Below are 19,358 nucleotides of genomic sequence, written 5' to 3' on the forward strand. Positions count from 1 at the left end.
TGGGGCAGCTCTACTCTCTCCTGTCAGGTTGCTATGAGTTGGAATAAGCTCGACAACAATCAGTTTTTTTTTTTTTTTTTTTGGAGTGGCCTCCATATTAAATAGCACACCACTAAACTGAGATTCTGCTTGCCTTCAAAAAGGACACTTTGTAGCACAAAAACCAGGAGAATTCTAACTCCTTAGGTGTTTATATGTATTTATCTTTCCCAATTTTTCCCAACCATTGAATTTAAAAAGATTAAAAATCAACAACTAAGTCTCTTTTAGACTGACATTTATTGGATAATATTTATTAAGCATCTGCTAGTTGACTAGAGGAGTCCTTAGTGGTACAAACCGTTAATGCTCTCTGCTGTTAACCAAAAGTTTGACATTTTAAGTCCACCCAGAGATGCCTCAGAAAAAAAAAAAAGACCTGGCAATCAACTTCTGAAAAAAATCAGCCGTTGAAAACCCTACAGATCACAGTTCTACTCCAACACACATAGGGCTGTCATGAGTCAGAATCAACTCCGTGGCAACTAGTTAGCTGACTGGAAGTGTATGAACCACTAGGTTTACAAAATAAATGAACAAACACCATCCATGTCCTAGCAATTCCAATTTTGTGGAGAAAACAGAGAAAATTAAAACTCACTTACTTATAAAGTAAGTACAGTTTCTGCTTTTATTTATCGTAAGGATATAAATGGGATGGAAAGCTAGAGAATAACTGAAAGAAACCACTAGAGACAAGACTTCTTGAGGAGGTGGGTGGTCATCTGAAAATGATATTTTATATATATATATATATATAGGATTGAGCCAGATGAAGCATCTGGAGAAGGAGATGCCATCAGACAGAAGTGTGAGAACAAAAGCCATGAACTGAGAAAAGCTCGGATTCTCCAAAAATCAGTTAAAAAAAAAAAAAAAGAAGAAGAAAAGAAAGACAAAGGGGGCTAGAGCCTTGCGAAAATGATGAAGTACAAAACGTACCGGAGAGGTAGGCAGCAATGTGGTTAGGCAGAGTACTGCAGTGTCTTCAGCAGATTTGTATGCTTAAAAGATGCCACTTAGTATTGTATATGCAAGAGATTTGATTGAATGCGGAGCATGAGACCTCACTGTACCTATAGGAAAAATTTGTTCATGGCATGGAAGCTAGTGACAATCCAGGATTTGTTGCCTCTTCCAGAGTTCCTTCATGGCATTTTTTACCTCTGCATTCCTCAGGGTGTAGATCAAGGGATTTAACATGGGTGCAACAATGGTAAAGGACAGAGCCATTGCTTTGTCTATGGGATAAGTGGTCACAGGTCTTACATACAAGAAAATACATGGCACAAAGAACAAGACAATCACTATGAGGTGGGAGCCACAGCTGGAGAGGCCTTTGCATCACCCTTCAGAGCTGCAAGACTTCTGGGAGCAGAGGATGACCACGTACGAGGCAACGAGGATAAGGAAGATGGTCACACCCATCACCCCACTGTTGAGGATGACCAAGAGGCCCAGCATGCAGGTATCCATGCAGGCCAGTGTCAGCAATGGAAATAAATCACACATAAAGTGATCAATGACATTGGGACCACAGAAGGGTATTTGGTACATGAAGAGAAGCTGTATTGTTGCATGCATGGACCCGCCTACACAGGCCCCTCCCAGCAGCAGGCAGCACACCTGAGAATTCATGATAGTCATGTAGTTCAGTGGCTTACAGATGGCCACGTAGTGATCATAGGCCATCACGATGAGAAGGATGATTGACACTCCACCAAAGAAATGTTCTGCAAAGAGTTGGATCATGCAGCCTTCTAGGGAGATGGTAATACTCTCAGAGAAGGAATCCACAATCATCTTGGGAGCTATGACAGAAGAATAGGTGGCATCCATGAGTGAAAAAGAAGGAAGGAAAAAATATATAGGTGACCTCAGACTCTGACTTGCAGTCATAGTTACCACAATGAGTAAGTTTCCCAGGACGGTGGCCACATACATGATTAGAAACACAGCAGAGGATATTTTCCGTAGCTCTGGGTTCTTTGTAAGACCCAAAAGAATGAACTTAGTTACATTGTTTTGATTTTCCATTTACTGTAGGCTGATGTAAGCACACAGCTATGAACTGGAAAATCTGCAAGAACAATTTTTTTTAATTATTGTAAAAATGTAATAATACAAATGCAACATTGGTCAATTCAATATTTTCCACATGTACAATTCACCGATAGCAATTACATCAATCGTGTTGTGCAACCATTACCAATATTCGTTGCCAAATTTTCCATTCCATTAACAGAAACTCAATGCTTCCTAAGTAATGATTCCCCCTTTCATCCTCTCTCTTGCCCCTGGTAGCTAATGTTAAACTCTGGTCTCTACGCATTTGCCTATTCTGGGTGTTTTATATTAGTCAAAGGATATACAACCTTTGTCCTTTGCAAAAGCAGTATTATTATTTCTTTTTATTTTGCTTTAGGTGAAAGTTTACAGCTCAAGCTAATTTCTCATTCAAAAATTTATACCCATTTGCAAACCTCACAATGTGTTAGCAATATTATTTTTAATTGATAATCACCATGTGTTAGGCATTTTTTCTACCCCATCTCACACCCTCTTGACCTATCTTTCCAACCATTGTCCTCGCAACCAGCTGTTCACAATTATAGCCTGACAATAGTTTGATTCTACAAATTGATTCAACACTACCTCCTCTCACAGTCACATCTGTTGCTTTCTGTCCATGCACTTGCTGCCTGAGATATTTTGGAGACCCTGATACATCATTCTCACGCAAGCACACACTTAGAAATATGAGGGATTTCCCATTCCAGAGGGAAACTCTTGATCATTTGGATATAGGAGCCAGTAGATAAATGGTAACCAGCTTAACTCAACCTTGGGTTAACTTGCTTTCCTTCCCTCTTTCACTCTTCCCAGTTCCTCCATCCTGTTTCCCAGAATAAACCACCTACCTACAAGCTCTTTTCTCAGCCTCTTCTTGGGGCCCAAGCTAGGATGCTGACCTTTAATCGTCAGACATCCAAGAACTTGGGAATTTTCATTCATTTATTTCACGTATTTATTGAGCCCCTAGAATGTGCTATTTGGAAAGCCTACAAGACAGAGAGGCCATATCCCAAGGAATCTCTACTTATTAAGGCCTGTCCTCTGCTCCTCCCATCTACATTTCTTCCTTTTCAGATTGGCTTAGTGTTGTCCTTGTTATTATTAATATCATTATGCATTTATAATATTCAATGAGTCTTTACTATGTCTTAGGCAGTAGAATATCCTATGAGATATTTTTGTCATTTTAGAGTTAAGATACTGAAGCTTTAAAAAAATAAAAAATAAAAAAAAATTCATTGCTATCAAATTGATTCCAACTCATAACAACTCTACAGGACACAGTAGAACTGCCCCATAGGGTTTCCAAGGAGCCTGGTGGATTTGAACTGCTGAACTTTTGGTTAGCAGCTATAGCTCTTGGGGTGAAAAAATGACATCAAGGTCATCATATAACTAGTAAACACAGAAGCCAGATTTTTCTGGTTCTAAAATCATTTCCATTAACAAATTATATGGTATCTCTTACTCTAGTATCAAGTGCACAATATGTGTGAACCACTGTTTCATGATATAATTTCACTTTCCTAATAATCCAATGAAATAGATATATTCTTCCCGTACTCACCAGAACATTCAACAAGTCTACAGTAAAGAACATGTTCTGCTTATATACATTAAGTATCCAGTCCTGAACCTATAAATTACAATGACTGACTGACTGCCCAATTGTTTCTAGTAATTTCCCAGATGTGCTGCTCACAGAAACTAAAACTTAATTCTCTTTCTCTGTTCCAGGAAGACCCAGGTTCACAATGTGATAGACACCATCTCTGCACATAAGCATATCATTCCTTCCATTCTTCCTTGGGAAGGGGGACTCTCAGATAGAACAAAGGGATCTAAAGATGAACCAAAGTATCAATAAATCAACTCATTTATTATTATTTTTTAATTTATTACACGCTAGCAATGTGCTTGGTCTGCTTTATGCATTATCTCTCTCTTTTTTTTTTTTCCCCGTATCACAGGAAATGGGTGCTATCATGAATCCCATCTTGAGGATAAGGAAACTGAAGCTTAAAATCATTATCTCATCTATGATGAGTGTGGGTTATGGATCCAAGTATCTTATTTCGAAGCACAAGTGCTTCACCGTTACACTCTACCATTGAAGAAGTGATCAGCAGCCTCTATTAGCTAGATGCAATTGTTTCTGTAGCGAAGAACAAATGATATGGTAAAAGCACTGTTTCAGTAGGCAGCAAACTCCCCTTTACTAAGGGTACTTGAGAACAGGCTGTCTTTTCCTTGGCAGGAAAGTAGAAAGGGCGTTGCTTTAAACAGTGCTATAAACTACATGTCCTCTAAATACTAAGAGTCCCATTCTTAGCATCACCCTAACCCCTTACTCAACAAAGTAAGCAACTTCCAGAAGACTCTTTTCAAATCTACAGTATGGACCAACCCGAATTTCTTTCACCTTGAGCTCGAATAATTCAAAAGTTCTTGAATAGCTCTAATTAAATAGAAAGAACACATTCTTGGAAATCGGGATAGCTGGGTTTTATTCCACACTGTCTCTCTACTGCCTTAGGATACCTTGTTAGGATACTTACCACATTGGGCCTCAGTTTCCTCCTCTGGAGTGTGACTTGATTTTGGCAGATGACGGAATCCTAGGAGTTCAAGAGATACATCTCAGGGCTCTATCCCTTTCAAACACAGCAGCTCAGCTCATCTTCACTAAATGTTTACTCTTCCAAGTAAAATTTCCTTTGAGCCAATTTAGCACTTGAAATGTTTTAAAACAACACACACTGGAATAGATTAAAATGCTCCTCTGTTGAAATCTATTAATTTATCACAATTTTGACTTTGACTACTAGTGCACATCTAAACAGAGCCTGACATTTATGACTCTCCTCCACAACTAGTCAACCTGCTATTTTTGTTCTTCTCCCTCCCACTGCAGTCAGGCCCATCTCCTGCTACAAGAACACACACCTCAGCCAATTATTTTGTACCCTGGGAAAGGCCATGGATTCACAGTGAGCAGACTTAGTTTTCCATTCCAATCAGGCACTGGAAAAAAACAGCTTCCTTGAGTCAATTCCAACTCACAGGGACCCCATGTGTGTCAGAGTAGAACCGTGCTCCACAGGGTTTTGCATGGCTAATGTTTTGGAAGTAGATCACCAGGCCTTTCTTCCAAGGCACTTCTGGGTGGACTTGAACCTCCAATTTTTCAGGTAGCAACTAAGAGTGTTAACTGTTTACACCACCCAGGGACTCCATCAGACTGCTTACTCACTTCTTAGTATCAACTTTCCTAACCTTCAAATCCTGCAAAAAATAAAAGAATGCAATAGTAAGTAAAGTCAACATGTGTCGTACTTACCACTTGAGGGTACATGATTTTCTCTTTTAATTCCCACAAAAACTATATGATATAGGAACTATTTTTTATCATTTTTTTGAAATTCCAACCTGAATTTCTGTTGCAGTGAATGAGGCTTAGGAACTTGTGAAACTTGCTTAAAGCCTTTTGGCAGGTAGTTGATTGAGTTCACAGCACAGGCTACCAGCCACTATGCTCTACAACCCTTCCGAGAATTTTATATCCTGCCTCACAATGCTGTAGTGAAGGTCAAAGGAAGTAAAAAGCATGAGATTCTTTGGAGTGCACTGTTCAAATATTCATGATTATTTTCCATTCATTTAAGTTACTGCTTCCTCTGCCCATGCCCTCGACTGTCACCCAATCCATCATCATCCCTCCTTCATGCCTCACTCCTAATACCCTTTCACCACAGTCTTCATGAATATTTTGCTTGACATTTATGGTGTTTCTAATAGTCCGCCTTTCATACAACGCAGCAATGAACATCATTTTACAAACATCTTTGTTTACTAGTTTGAATATTTTTATTGGAGAAATTCCTAGAAACATCATCACCCAGACCAGAGGCATATCTATGGAAAGTAGTGCCTAAGGAGATTAGTTTTAAGTTGCTAAATGATGTCTCACAACTAGAGATGTAAACTGCCCTTCCCTTCCTCCCCTCAAGTGGTGTCCAGGGCCTGTCTCACACTTGCCATACCCTAGTTATGCTTCTACCCTAGATGTGCTTCTAAAAATATGCACATTTTTAACTCTGATGGATTCTGTACCATTAAAACCCTTTGCCTTGGAGTTGATTTGGACTCATAGTGACCCTGCAGGGCAGAGTAGAACTCCCCCATAGGGTTTTCAAGGCTGTAATCATTACAGAAGCAGACTGTTACATCTTCCTCCTTCAGAGCAGCTGGTGGGTTCGAGCCATGAACCTTTCGGTTAGCAGCTGAGCACTTAACCACTGCGCCACAAGGGTTCCTTTCTATAACGTTACTCTCTCAAAGTTCTGTTTTATTCCCATCAGTAGTGTATTAAAGAGTCATTTCCCTGCATTCTTACTAACTTTAGATATTCTCAATCTTGGTTATATTCAACAAATTATAGGGTGAAAAATAATATCTCATTTAATTCGCATTCATTCAATCATTCATTCAAAGAATTTCATTGATGACATAGGTTACAAATTGGTACCCAGAAAAAGCTGGGTGAAATACAATGTAATGTCTGTATAGAGATATACTGTCTATATACAACTATCCATATTAAAATAATAATAACAATAAATTCTTAAGCACCTGCATTTTTGTACTTGGTTAGTTTTTGATATAACTATCTTATTTAATTCTCACATCTGGCAATGACAAGGCACAGTTTATGACTGAAAAAGAGCAAAACAAACAAACTGCTCAAGATTATACAGGTATTAAGTGACAAAGTCTGGATTTGAATCTATTCACCATTGCACGTTACATCTCTAGTTGTGAAACACCATTCAGCAACTTAAAACTAATTGCCTTAGGCACTATTTTCTGTAGATACGCCTCTGGTCTTGGTGATGATGTTTCTAGGAATTTCTCCAATAAAAATATTCAAACTAGTAAACAAAGACATTTGTAAAGTGATGTTCATTGCTGCATTGTAGGAACTTTATAGCCAATGTATGTTTCCTCTGCCTGAATTTCTCACAGAGATAATTTCTCCCATGAAGTCCTGGATAACAAGAAGAGGTTAGCAAAGTGTTCAGTGAGTGCCTCTGGGTCGTCATTTTTAATGAGCAATCAGCAGCCCTGCTTTCTTGGGAAGGTATGTGTCCCAAGCACATACATCATCAATAAGGACTTTAAAAGGACTATTTCCATCCCTAAGTCTTCCGAATACACCTTGCTTTTCTTGAGAGTCGAGGACTTGTTAGTAAAGACGGAATAATCTCCAGTTGTGCTTTTGTGTAGGATGGAAGTTACTATATGATTATAGATACAAAAATTAATGTTTACTTGGAATTCTTCTGCAGAAAGGGAGGGTTATTCTTTCTTAACTTCTCCACACTCTTCCTAAGCAAATCACCAGCATCACCCCCAACACAACACCACCACCACCCCTTCAGCAGGGATGCTCACAAATAGGTGTGTAAGTTTTTATATTGTTTGAGGGATATATTTTAAAGATTTCAACTCACAATGACATTGATAATGAAAACCAGAGATCTGAAGTATCATTTACTAAGTAAAAAAGAAAAAAATAAAAACACCATGTAAGTTTTTTTCTCAGAGGCTATTACTAGAAAAATTAAGGTTAAAGAAATTGGTACAAAAGGAAACAAGATATATAGATATATATATATAGAGAGAGAGAGCACCCTGGTGGTGTAGTGGTTAAAGCGCTGAAGTGCTAACCAAAAGATCAGGAGTTCAAACCCACCAACCACTCTGTGAGCAAAAGATGTTGCAGTCTGCTTCTGTAAAGATCGCAGCCTTGAAAACCCCATAGGGCAGTTCTACTCTGTCCTATAGGGTTGCTATGAGTCAAAATTGACTCAACTGCAATAGATATGTACATATATATATACGTTGCTGTTGAGTTGATTCTGGCACGTAGCGACCCTATAAGACAGAGTAGAACTGCCCCACAGGGTTTCCAAGGAACGGCTGATGGAGTCGAACTGCCAACATTTTGGTTAGCAGCCAAAAGCTTAACCAATGAACCACCAGGGCTATATATATATATATAAATATATATATATATTTTAATGTATTAAGTATATCTAAACATATGAGAGAGAATAGAAGGAAAACAGAAAAAAAAAATTTTAATTATCCTCATCACACCAAGTGTTCCCATTCCTTTCTACAAGCACATCTTTGAATCACATATACACACTCTTTTATTTGCTAATATCCATATCTGGATAAAGGCCCAAATATTAAATTATGACATTTCTGTTTTGATAACGTGCCAAAAGTATTAAGGTAAATGAAGCTAAAAATTGTTGGTAGCTCAAGGCTCTTACCCTGAGATCACAATTTGTGTAAACAGATCAAACAAACAGGTGAATTATTAACACATTTTAGGTAAAATTGTGTGTGTGTTTAGATGATTCAATTATTTCAACAATTTCAAAATAGCAACTTAATAGAAACATGTTTAATACTTAAGCTTTTAGGGCCATCTCCAAAGCTCAGTCTGGTGTTATCTCTGACGTCTGAGAAGCCAGCCAGTTACCCAATGATCTCGGCAGGTAGAGGGTAGAAGGCCATTGAGATAAATATTCTAGGATCACGTCAGAGTAACCAAAGGTCTGACTCCGGCCAGGATTTACTCTCATGAAGCTTCTTTTATAGAACAGCAAGAAATTAAGACATGTGAGAGTTTCAGCTTGGTTGTTCCAAATGTAGAGGCAAGTAAATCAGGACCTGTACAGCCAACAAATAGTCCTATTACTTAATGGGGAATTATTTTTATAGAACTTGATGGCAACAGGTAGAGTGCCTAATGATTTTCAAAAGAAATTAAAAACAGGTGCTCTAAGTGACAAGGACTTATATAGGGAATAACCTTTGTGGTTGGCAGAGTAATTTAAATTTTCTCTCAATAGGAAAGATTGCCAAAAGACAGCCAGGAAAGCTATTTACAAAATCATTCCAGGGACTGTGCCTGCCATCCCTCTGTACATTGAGCTTAATTTGAAAGTAGTTTCCAATCCACATCTTAGAAGAAACATCATTAATAAGATACCTGCCTTTGGGTAACAGACCTGTACTAAAGGAGGAGAGAGAGCTATTTTCAAAAACTGGAAATGCACCAACTTGCACCATTGCAATTGCATCCCTTTGAGGCTGGGTCTCTGCTGACTCAGGAGCTAATCACCGTGCAGTGAATTCCCATCTAGCCCTCGGGGGCTGAGCAGCACTGGGACCAGGCCAAGCTGATGATTCACAAGCACAAACACAGATCCTAGTATTAACCATTCAATTATTTACTCCAGAACTAAGCTCTGTCCTTAAATAACAGAATGACCACAACCATCTTTCTGCTTAATAATATAGATCCAAAAAATAAAAAAGAATACAACTTATTCTTGGCCATCTAGCAAGGACCAGGACTGAATTTTTCTATCACCTAGCCTGATGATCTTTTCATCTTGTAACACTATCATTAAAATTATATCACATCTGACTTTGTGAATTCCAAAGTCAAGAAAGACCCTCTGTGCCTTGGGTTACTGGCACATTTCTATAATCACTTAGCATTTGATAGAATTTTTCCTTCATATTTTTAACATAATGCCTCAGTTGCATATAAGATTATGGCAGAATATATAATTATCTCATACAACAACTTTCTGATCTTCAATGGCAGTGCACTGCTGGATTGAAGAAAGATGTTCTTGGATTATTCATTTTATATTTGAATGTTTATTGTAAGACTCATTGAGTCATATTTTCATCCCCTACTCTAGAAACAATGTGAAAAATTATTTTAAGCACAAATAAAAAAGATGGTGCAAGACTGGGTGTTTCATTCTGCTATGCGTAAGGTTGTTATGCATAGGAACTAGCTCCACAGCAAACAGCAACAACAAAAAGTTGGTTAAAGACAAAAAAATAGTTTCCACTATTAAGGACTGAAAAAAGTATCTCAGCCAGGAAAAATAAGGATTAATTCTCTCTTACTTCATAAGAAATTTTATTCTCAAATACAATTGTTTCCAATTTATAAATATTTGAGGTTATAGCTTTTATTCTTTTCTACCTTCATTAATAAAAAAGATACTAATATCCTACTTTTGCAACTTGTTCATTGGAGTTTACAACTGGGTAATTCATATATTTGACCTTCCACTTGGGAATTTACAACTGGTTCATTGACATATTTGACCTTACACTTTGCAAGTCTCCTGAGAGGAAATTTTACAAAATATCATCCTCACAGATGATGGACAACCTCTGCATTTGGATCATCTTTGCTAATCTACTACTATTACTCTACCTTCTCATGTAACGATTTATACATGATGCCTTCTAAGGTCCCTGAGTGGTGCAGAGGGTTAAGCATTTAACTACAAGCAGGAAAGTTGGCCAATTGAACCCACCCAAAGGTTCCTTGGAAAACAGGTCTGGTGCTCTGCTTTTGAAAGGTCACAACCTTGAAAACCCTATGAGGCAGTTCTACTCTTATACACACGGGTCATCATGAGTCAGAATCAACTCAATGGCAACAAACAACAATGAGACATGCTTTTCCTTATCACACACAGATATATTATCTACCTATTTATGTACTTCATGTATCTCTGTGCTATATACGTACACACACACACTTCAAATAACTACAAAAATCTACTTCCAGTTATTATCTTTTGCATCACTCCTTAATAAAACTATTTTCTTCATTATACTTATTTCTAACAAACTTACATTGTTCATTTATTTGTTTACTTGTTTATTACTCATCTAATCCTCACTGGAATTTAAGTTTCACACAACACGACCCTTGTCTCTAGTGTTCTACACTATATTCCCAGTCTTTGGAACTGTCTGGCACACTGTAAGCACTGAACAATATTTCTTGGATTAAAAAAACAAGCCAAAATTTCCTAACTTAATTGGCCACACAGCTGTTTTTCAAGTAATATGTTGCATATAACAAAGTATGCAATAACACTGGGAAAAACCCTTAAGAAACAATATTTACCTCTTCAAGATTCTACCTTCATGCCCAAGCAGAGTATCAATTCACTTGCATGGTTGAGTTGCTTATTTTTCCTCCAAACTCCTCTCTTACTTATGGGTCAGTTTCTTTTAAATTCAACAGTTATTTATTCATTCCTTGAGTCCATTGAATCCCACTTTTTAAGTACACATTCTCACTTGAAGGGTAGTACATTCATGGGAATGAGATCATTTTTTTCTGACACAGGAATCAAGAGAGTGTGAGTAACCTGGGAAGCTGAAGTCAAGAAAGAGATGAAGGGAAGAAAGTGGCTCCCTCAAAAACAATGGACGAAAGCCTCAAGGACAATCTTTATAAGGAACAGGTCTGTGTTTTGATATTTTTGCATCATGCCAGGAAGCATTGTATGAAGAGAAAAGAATAAGGGAGACGTAGTCTAAAAATTTGACAGTGTTGCTTAACCTCATTGAGACTTGTTTTCGTCTTGTAGAAAATGGGGCAAAAGCCTACTAACAATGTTGTTATTGCTAGGTGTTGTCAAGTTTATTCTGACTCATAGCAACCCCATGTACAGCAGAATGAAACACTGCCTCACCCTGTGCCATCCTCACAATCATTCTAACAATACTTGTGACTAGAATTAAGAGAGTTTTAGTATATAAAGAACCTAACAAAGTGTACGCCTCATAATTGGCCCTTCACAATGGTTAGCTCACTACCCTCAATTAGATAATGACTAATATTCTCACTGATAAAACCAAAGTATCCTCACACAGAAGATCCAAATATGATTTATCTTATTCATTTTAGGATAAAATTTGCATACTTCCTTTAAGTAAATAGAGAAAAGATTGAAGTTGTCAAAGATTTCATTTTACTCGGATTCACAATCAACACCCACGGAAGCAGCAGTCAGGAAATCAAAAGACGCATTGCATTGGGTAAATTTGCTGCAAATAAACTCTTTAAAGTGTTGAAAAGCAAAGATGTCACCTTGAAGAATAAAAGGCACCTGATCCAAGCCAAGGTATTTTCAATCACATCATATGCATATGAGAACTGGACAGCGAATAAGGAAGACCAAAGAAAAATTGACCCCTTTGTATTGTGATGTTGGCAAAGAATATTGACTATACTATGGACTGCCAAAAGAATGAACAAATCTATCTTGGAAGAAGTACAGCCAGAATGATCCTTAGAAGACAGGATGGCGAGACTGCATTTTACATACTCTGGACATGTTGTCAGGAGGGATCAGTCCCTGGAGAAGCATATCATGCTTGGTAAAGTAGAGGGTCAGCAGAAAAGAGAAAGATCCTCAACGATATGGATTGACACAGTGGCTGCAACAGTGGGCTCAAGCATAACAACGGTTGTAAGGATGGCGCAGGACCAGGTGGTATTTCGTTCTGTGGTATTTAGGGTAGCTATGAGTCAGAGCTGACTTGACAGCACCTAACAACAACAACATAGTAACATAGAATGACCTGCATAAAGAAGCATCATTGCTGGAAAATATTGCTACATGAGAAAAATATCTGCAACAAATTTGACGTAATTTTTCCTGGAGGACAAATTGAATCATTAGGACTGAAAGTAAATTTATATATAGAGGGGTAAACATACCACAGAAAGTATATTTTATTTGCAAAGAGAATATGACTGAGATATGGAAGTTCTGGATTTAAATTCTGTACATGAGATCTTAGACATCTGAGGCAAGTATGTTAACTAAACCTCTTTTAGCTTCAATTTGCTTCTCTGTAAGATGGGCATATACTGAAACTACCAACTGAGTACATAGATGAAATGACCTAACATTCGTTTAATGTAAATACATTTATAGAGCTATAGCCTTGGAACCTTACCTTAAGTCTTTGTGTTGAGATTAAATTAAAAAAAAAAAAATGTTTACCTTCATTGTTTCAAATGGCTCCTCAAGTCTTGGTAAGAAAAAAAAGTCCTTTATAGTCATGAAAAACTGCATGCTACGAGCACATTTGAGAAAATAAGATCATATTAAAGGTAAATTCAAAATGTCTGGCTTATATTTTGTGCTGAAAAAAATTTAGAAACATGATACGAATTGTTTCTTCTATTAGTGCCTCTTGCTTTTCTTGGTAGATTAGTGGTGAACAACAACAACAACAAAAAATCAGAAATGGTTTTTTCATTCCCAACTGTCTATCCTACCCCCACCCCCTGCCTCCATATATCCAGGAACTTCTTTTCTCTTTTTTGCTTACTGCAGGCAAAACCAAATAAAAAAAAAAAAAAAGAAGAAGTCCCGAGACCAAGGTGCTGTGGAAAAGCCAGTTTCACCCAAGTAACATACGATTGAAGAATTTCATAAAATAGTAGTGAGACTGGAGCAAAGTGTACTCTAGAATCACCAACAAGAGACTTGCAGTCCTTTCTCTGATGTATATCCTGAATGTATGCACAATGAGCATTGGAACCTCAATAAAGTACATGAAAAACTATCAAAAGCACCTATCAAAGGGCCTAACCACCATTAAATGCTCAATAAATGTTAGTTTCTGGGTCTTGTTTTGATCAGTGATCTGCAAAACTTGAAAATCCTCTTTCACAGTTTACCACAGATATGATCCTTCCTATCTATTTACATCATCACTTTCTGGCATAATGAACAGCCTAAGCTACCCTTGTCTTCAAAAAACTTCTCATGGCATTTTTTACCTCTGTGTTTCTCACTGTATAAATGATAGGGTTTAACATGGGAGTGAGGATTACAAAAAAGACAGTCAACAACTTGTCCACTGGATAGGTGGCCACGGGACGCATGTAAGTGAATATACAGGGCACAAAGAAAAGTACAACTACAGTAAAATGGGAGCCACAGGTGGAGAGGGCTTTGTGCTGCCCTATATTGCAGATGAGTAACATGGAAAAAATGAGCAAGCACATGGCCCCACTGTTGGCAGCCACCACCATTCCAAGTATATAGGTGTCTCTGCAGGCAAGCTTCAGCAGTGGGAAGAGGTCACACATGAAATGGTCAATGGTATTGGGGCCGCAGAAGGGTAAGTTGATCACGAAGAGAATCTGCACTGTGGCATGAAGGATCCCGCCAATCCAGGCCACAACCACCAGAAGGTGGCAGAGTCCCTGTCTCATGATGATAGTGTAGTACATGGGCTTGCAGATGGCTACATAGCGGACATAGGCAATGACAATGAGGAGGATGATCTCTGACCCTCCCAGGAAGTGTCCCACAAAGAGCTGAGTCAGGCAGCTGCCCAATGAGATGGTTCTCCTCTGGTAGAGCAGGTCAATGATCATTTCGGGGGTGGTGATGGAGGTGTAAGAGGCATCTATAAATGACAAGTAGGTGAGAAAGAAGTACATGGGAGCCGAAAGTGTGGGGCTGAAGGAGATGGTGATGACAATAAGAAGATTGGTCAGCACAGTAAATAGGAAAATGCACAAAAAGACAATGAAAAGTATTTTCTGCAAGTGTGGATTCTGTGTGAGTCCCAGGAGAATAAATTCAGTCACACTGTTGGGAAGCATGAGATGATCCATTAAGGGAATGATGTCTTTCTGAGACCTGAATTACCTGCAAAAAGATCAAGAAAGATACCTAATTAATGGTGAAAGGGTTATAGTTTGAATTTCACAATACACAAATACGGTAGTTGCCATAATTATGCAGCTTGTCCTTAGCATCCTTCACCATGGTAACTGGCTCAATTATTCTTTCCTGCTTCCTCCATGTGCTTTCTCCTTATTTTCAGAGACACCTAATCAACTATAAAGCACCTTTTGTAGGGCAACAACTGATGTGTAATTTACTGAGAAAGTACTCGGCAATATACATGAGGGGACTGGATTCTCATCCTGCTTCTGCCTCCGTGTGATTTTGCTCAGTCCTTTCCCTACGCTTCTGAGCCCTTCTCTGCACCTGGGAGCTTAGTAATCGTAACTGTGAAATGTATCTTGGGAGCTTCTAAGCACTGCACACAGGTAAGAGTATTCCTTCTTCCAGGAGAATTTGCATTCGAGCCCCCAGTTCTAACTGCAGAATGAATGACATTATTGTCTCCTGGTCAAGAAATATCTATCATAAGGAGACAGATTAGGGAATTTTGTAACCAGTTGGAAACACCCACCACAAAACATATGCTATTCATGTCTGTTTCCTTGCTGTGCCTACTAAAGTGTCAAAGAATGTCTGCAGTGTCTGGCACTTACCAAGTAATGAATGCTTGGTGAATTGACACACTTTCTATACAACCCTGTGTAAGAATACACATGCTTCACCAGTCCATAAACCTAGGAACCCAAGTGCTCTGGTCCTTCCACTCTGTTTATTACTACTCTCTATGAGAAAAATAAACTTTTGGAAGGAAGTTGCATTCCAGTTTAATGTTTCCAGCAAATTTTGTGGGGTGAGTTGAAAATATTAATTGGCTCTAGGAAACAGCATAGTACCAGATCATTGACTGTCAAGATAATTATAATTTTGGCTCATTAATATTGTTTATTTTATGAAATTATATTGCAATGAAATTTAACTTAGTTCCACTCAGTAAAATTACAGCCTTAATAAAATCAGATAAAACAAACAAACAACCAAAGCTCTTGGATAAGTTTTCAGTCCACGAAGTTCTATCAAGAAAAGGGAATCCTTATTTCCAAAGTTTTAAGAATAGAATTTTAACTTGTAGAAGAGGAAGAAATATATTTTTGGTAAGATAAATAAAATGTTGAATATATATGAATATATACATGCATGTATATATAATATATATACATGCAAACCTATAAAATCTACTTATTACATGTTCACTCATTCAATAGATATTTATTAGACTCTCATTATATACATTAATATATATGTTTGACTATATAAAGTCATGAAAAAAGTCGTTGTTACTGCTTTAGTGATACCTCTCCCTAGCACTTTATTAGCAAAGAGCAATGGCTCATTCATCCATGAGATGAATGATCCTCCTATGTCTTTTGTGCTCCTGCTATATGAATTCTTATGCCTTCTTCTCCCATCCTGCCCAGCAGGTCCATCTTCCATCACTCTTAGTTACAAGATTTTGCATTATTTATACAGTGAGGATAATCATCCCATATTTGGAAGCATAAAATTCCCAGAGAAAAGAGAAAACATAAAGGAAAATTTATTCTTTAAAAATTATGTGTTTTCTTTTCAAAGGTAATTAGATAAAGGGCTTTTATTTTTTAATTAGGCAAGATGAAAATCTTACACCTATGTAAAAACACAGTGCAGCAGCTTTTTTGCAATTCCTTTATTGTGAGGTGGACTCCCCCAAAAGAGTATGATGTACGCAAAGGAAAAATAAGGCATTATTTATAAAAAGTGTTTTAACAACAGCTATGAATAAATAGAAATCACTTTGTCTTTTTCCTTTAGTGCAATAATATTTTTCCTTGAAAATATGTTAAAAAGAAAAATTGTGATGTACAAATATGTTCAACACAATTATTATTAATAAACCAATAAAAAATAAAAGTGCATGGCATGTCCAGTATTAGAAAAATGGTGAAGCCAAATATTTTACATTTCATGCAATGGTGTATAACTTTTAAATGGGATTTTTTTTTTTTTAAAGAATTGTGTAATGTCATAGGAAAACTCTTCTCGTCATTTAAGTGGGACAATCTGCATATGAATTTGGACATCTAATTTGATTCTAACTAATTTAAAGATATTTCAATTGAAAGAATGGAAAATAATTTGAAATGTTGTTATTTGGTTGTGGCAGGGGAGGGGGATGAAAGGTGACCATATAGTTTTAAGGTCCATTTAAATCTGAGATTCTATAATTATATTCTTTTCTCAAAAAAAAAAAAAAATTCTCACCTATGAACTTATCTGACACAGCTTCATGCCCAGGGCCCCAAGCCACTGTTAAATCACCCAGGCAGAAATAAGGAATAAGTAAAGTTGTAAGATTTAAAGTGCCAATAGCTCAGCTACAATAAATCTCTTTGCTGATATATAAATGGCACCTTTGAATAATGCCTTTCTCTTGAGGCTTAAAAGTGTTACTACATATTCTACTTGCAGGCAACTTCTCTGAAGTTTCTTAGCTGTAGCTAATGAGACCTCAGGAGTATTTCATCATCATTAGCAGAACTTGCCAACCACCCAATTATTTCCAGTTACCTAACTGAACATAAGAGGAGAACTTTTATAACAATCCATCTTTAATTTTTAAATTCTTCCCTAAGTCTACAAGAAGAAAAATCACATGACAAGAGAAAAAAATGAGTTGACCACTTAAGAATAAACTAAAAGATATTAGATTCTGGATATTTTGATAAGAAATTAGCTTAGTGGGCAGTTTCTAGGTGTTTGGCATTATATAAACAGCTGCTAACTTAGATGTCTAGTGCTGCTATAAGAGAAATACCACAAGTGGATGGCCTTAACAAAGAGAAATTTATTCTCTCTCAGTCTAGGAAGATAGAAGTCCAAATTCTGAGTGCCAACTCTAAGGTAAGGCTTTCTTTCTCTGTGGGTTCTGGAGGAAGGTCCTTGTCATCAATCTTTCCATAGTCTAGGAGCTTCTCTGTGCAGGAACCTCAGGTCCAAAGAATGCACTCTGCTCCTGGCATTGCTTTCTTGGTGGTATGAGTTTCCCAGGTCTCTCTGCTCACTTCTTTCTTTTCTATCTCAAAAGAGATTGTCTCAAGACACAATCCAATCTTGTAGATTAAATCCTGCCTCATTAACACAACTGCCACGAATCCCATCTCATTAATATCCTAGAGGTAGGATTTACAACACATAGGAAAATCACATTAGATGACAAAATGATGGACAATCACACAATACTGGGAATCATGGCCTAGCCAAATTCATACACATTCAATTCAATCCATGATATTCCACCCTTTGGCCCCCAAAACCTCATGTTCTCGCCACATGTAAAACACATTCACCCCATCGTATCATAGCAAAAGTCTTAAGCAACTCCAAGTCCAAAATCCAAAAATTCTTCCTCATCTGTGAAATCTAGAATAGAAGTTATCTGCTTCCAAAGTACACCGTTGGACAGGCACAAACTAAATATTTCCATTACAAATGGAAGGAAAGAAGGGATAACAGCCAGCATGCAAGTCAGCAGAACACATTACATTTGCCCTTAAGGCTTTGAAAGTAATCCTCTGTTCTCTGAAACCATCTACACAAAGGCCCTGTCCTCCAGATCTAGCTATTGGCCATGCTTTCTGGATTCTGAGTGGAGGTCCTTCAGCCCTGGGCCTCTGTTCCACCTTCCAGGCCCACTGGGACAGCAACTCTGCTCCTTCAGCTTTAGGCACACCATTCTCCTAGTCTATCTGAGTGGTGACTCCACTCTTAGAAATACCAGAGGCCATGGCTCCACCCTTTGAGACCCCAGAGATTGTGGCCATACCCTTTGAGACTGAGGCAGCTTGTTTTCCTGTGTTCCTTGTCTTTTCAGCTTCTGCCTCCTGGTTTCTTGTCCTCTCAGTCCCTAGGGCCTCACAACCCACATCTGCCCTGCTGGGGAAAGTTTTCCAAAGCTCTGTAGCTCCACTGATCAGTATCTGGAGGCACCCCACTCTGCCAAGAAGCCTACTGCCAAAGGCCCTCAGCTCTCTCACTCCGTGGGTGGGCTCCAGTGTCATCTCATGCTGGTCTCCTTGTTCTGCCACTGCTGGTTCTCTGCCACTGCTTCTTGCCATCTGTGCCATCTCCAGTGTAACAGCTCTCTTCATTTCCCTCTGAATCCTCTATACATTCACTGTTTCAAAACTGCTTCCACATTTTAGGTATCTCTTAGAGCAGTACCCCACTCTTGGTACCAAATTCTTAGTTATCTATTGCTGCTATAACAGAAATACCACAAACAGGAGGCTTTAACAAAGAGAAATTTATTCTCTCACATTCTGGGAGGCTAGAAGGCCAAATTCAGGGTTCCAGCTCTAAGGGGAGGCTTTCTCTGTCCTTGGGTTCTGGACAAAGGTCCTTGTCATCAATCTTCCTGTGGTCTAGGAGCTTCTCTGTGCAGGAATCACAGGTCCAAAGATGTGCTGTGCCTCTGGCATTGCTTTCTTGGTGGTATGAGACCCCCATGTCTTTCTGCTCAACTCTGTCTTTTCTGTCTCAAAAGAGGATGGCTCAAGACACAATCTGATCTTGTAGATTGAGCCCTGCCTCATTAACATAACTGCAATTAACACCATCTCATTAATGTCATAGGGACAG

At 38.1% G+C, this 19,358-nt stretch overlaps 1 protein-coding gene and 1 pseudogene across 1 annotated transcript; both read right to left on the reverse strand.

Annotated features, from left to right (window-relative positions):
* Positions 1-1,146: 1,146 nt before the first annotated feature.
* On the reverse strand, positions 1,147-2,076 carry LOC135232079 (olfactory receptor 4C6-like; annotated as a pseudogene).
* Positions 2,077-13,777: 11,701 nt separating this feature from the next.
* Positions 13,778-14,978, reverse strand: LOC135232080 (olfactory receptor 4C3D-like). Its single transcript, XM_064289370.1, has one exon. It carries the CDS (start codon positions 14,666-14,668, stop codon positions 13,778-13,780), a length of 891 nt encoding a protein of 296 aa, XP_064145440.1. The 5' UTR covers positions 14,669-14,978.
* Between the last annotated feature and the right edge of the window lie 4,380 nt (positions 14,979-19,358).

Source organism: Loxodonta africana, chromosome 7, assembly GCF_030014295.1.
Source record: "Loxodonta africana isolate mLoxAfr1 chromosome 7, mLoxAfr1.hap2, whole genome shotgun sequence".
Lineage (NCBI taxonomy): Eukaryota > Metazoa > Chordata > Mammalia > Proboscidea > Elephantidae > Loxodonta > Loxodonta africana.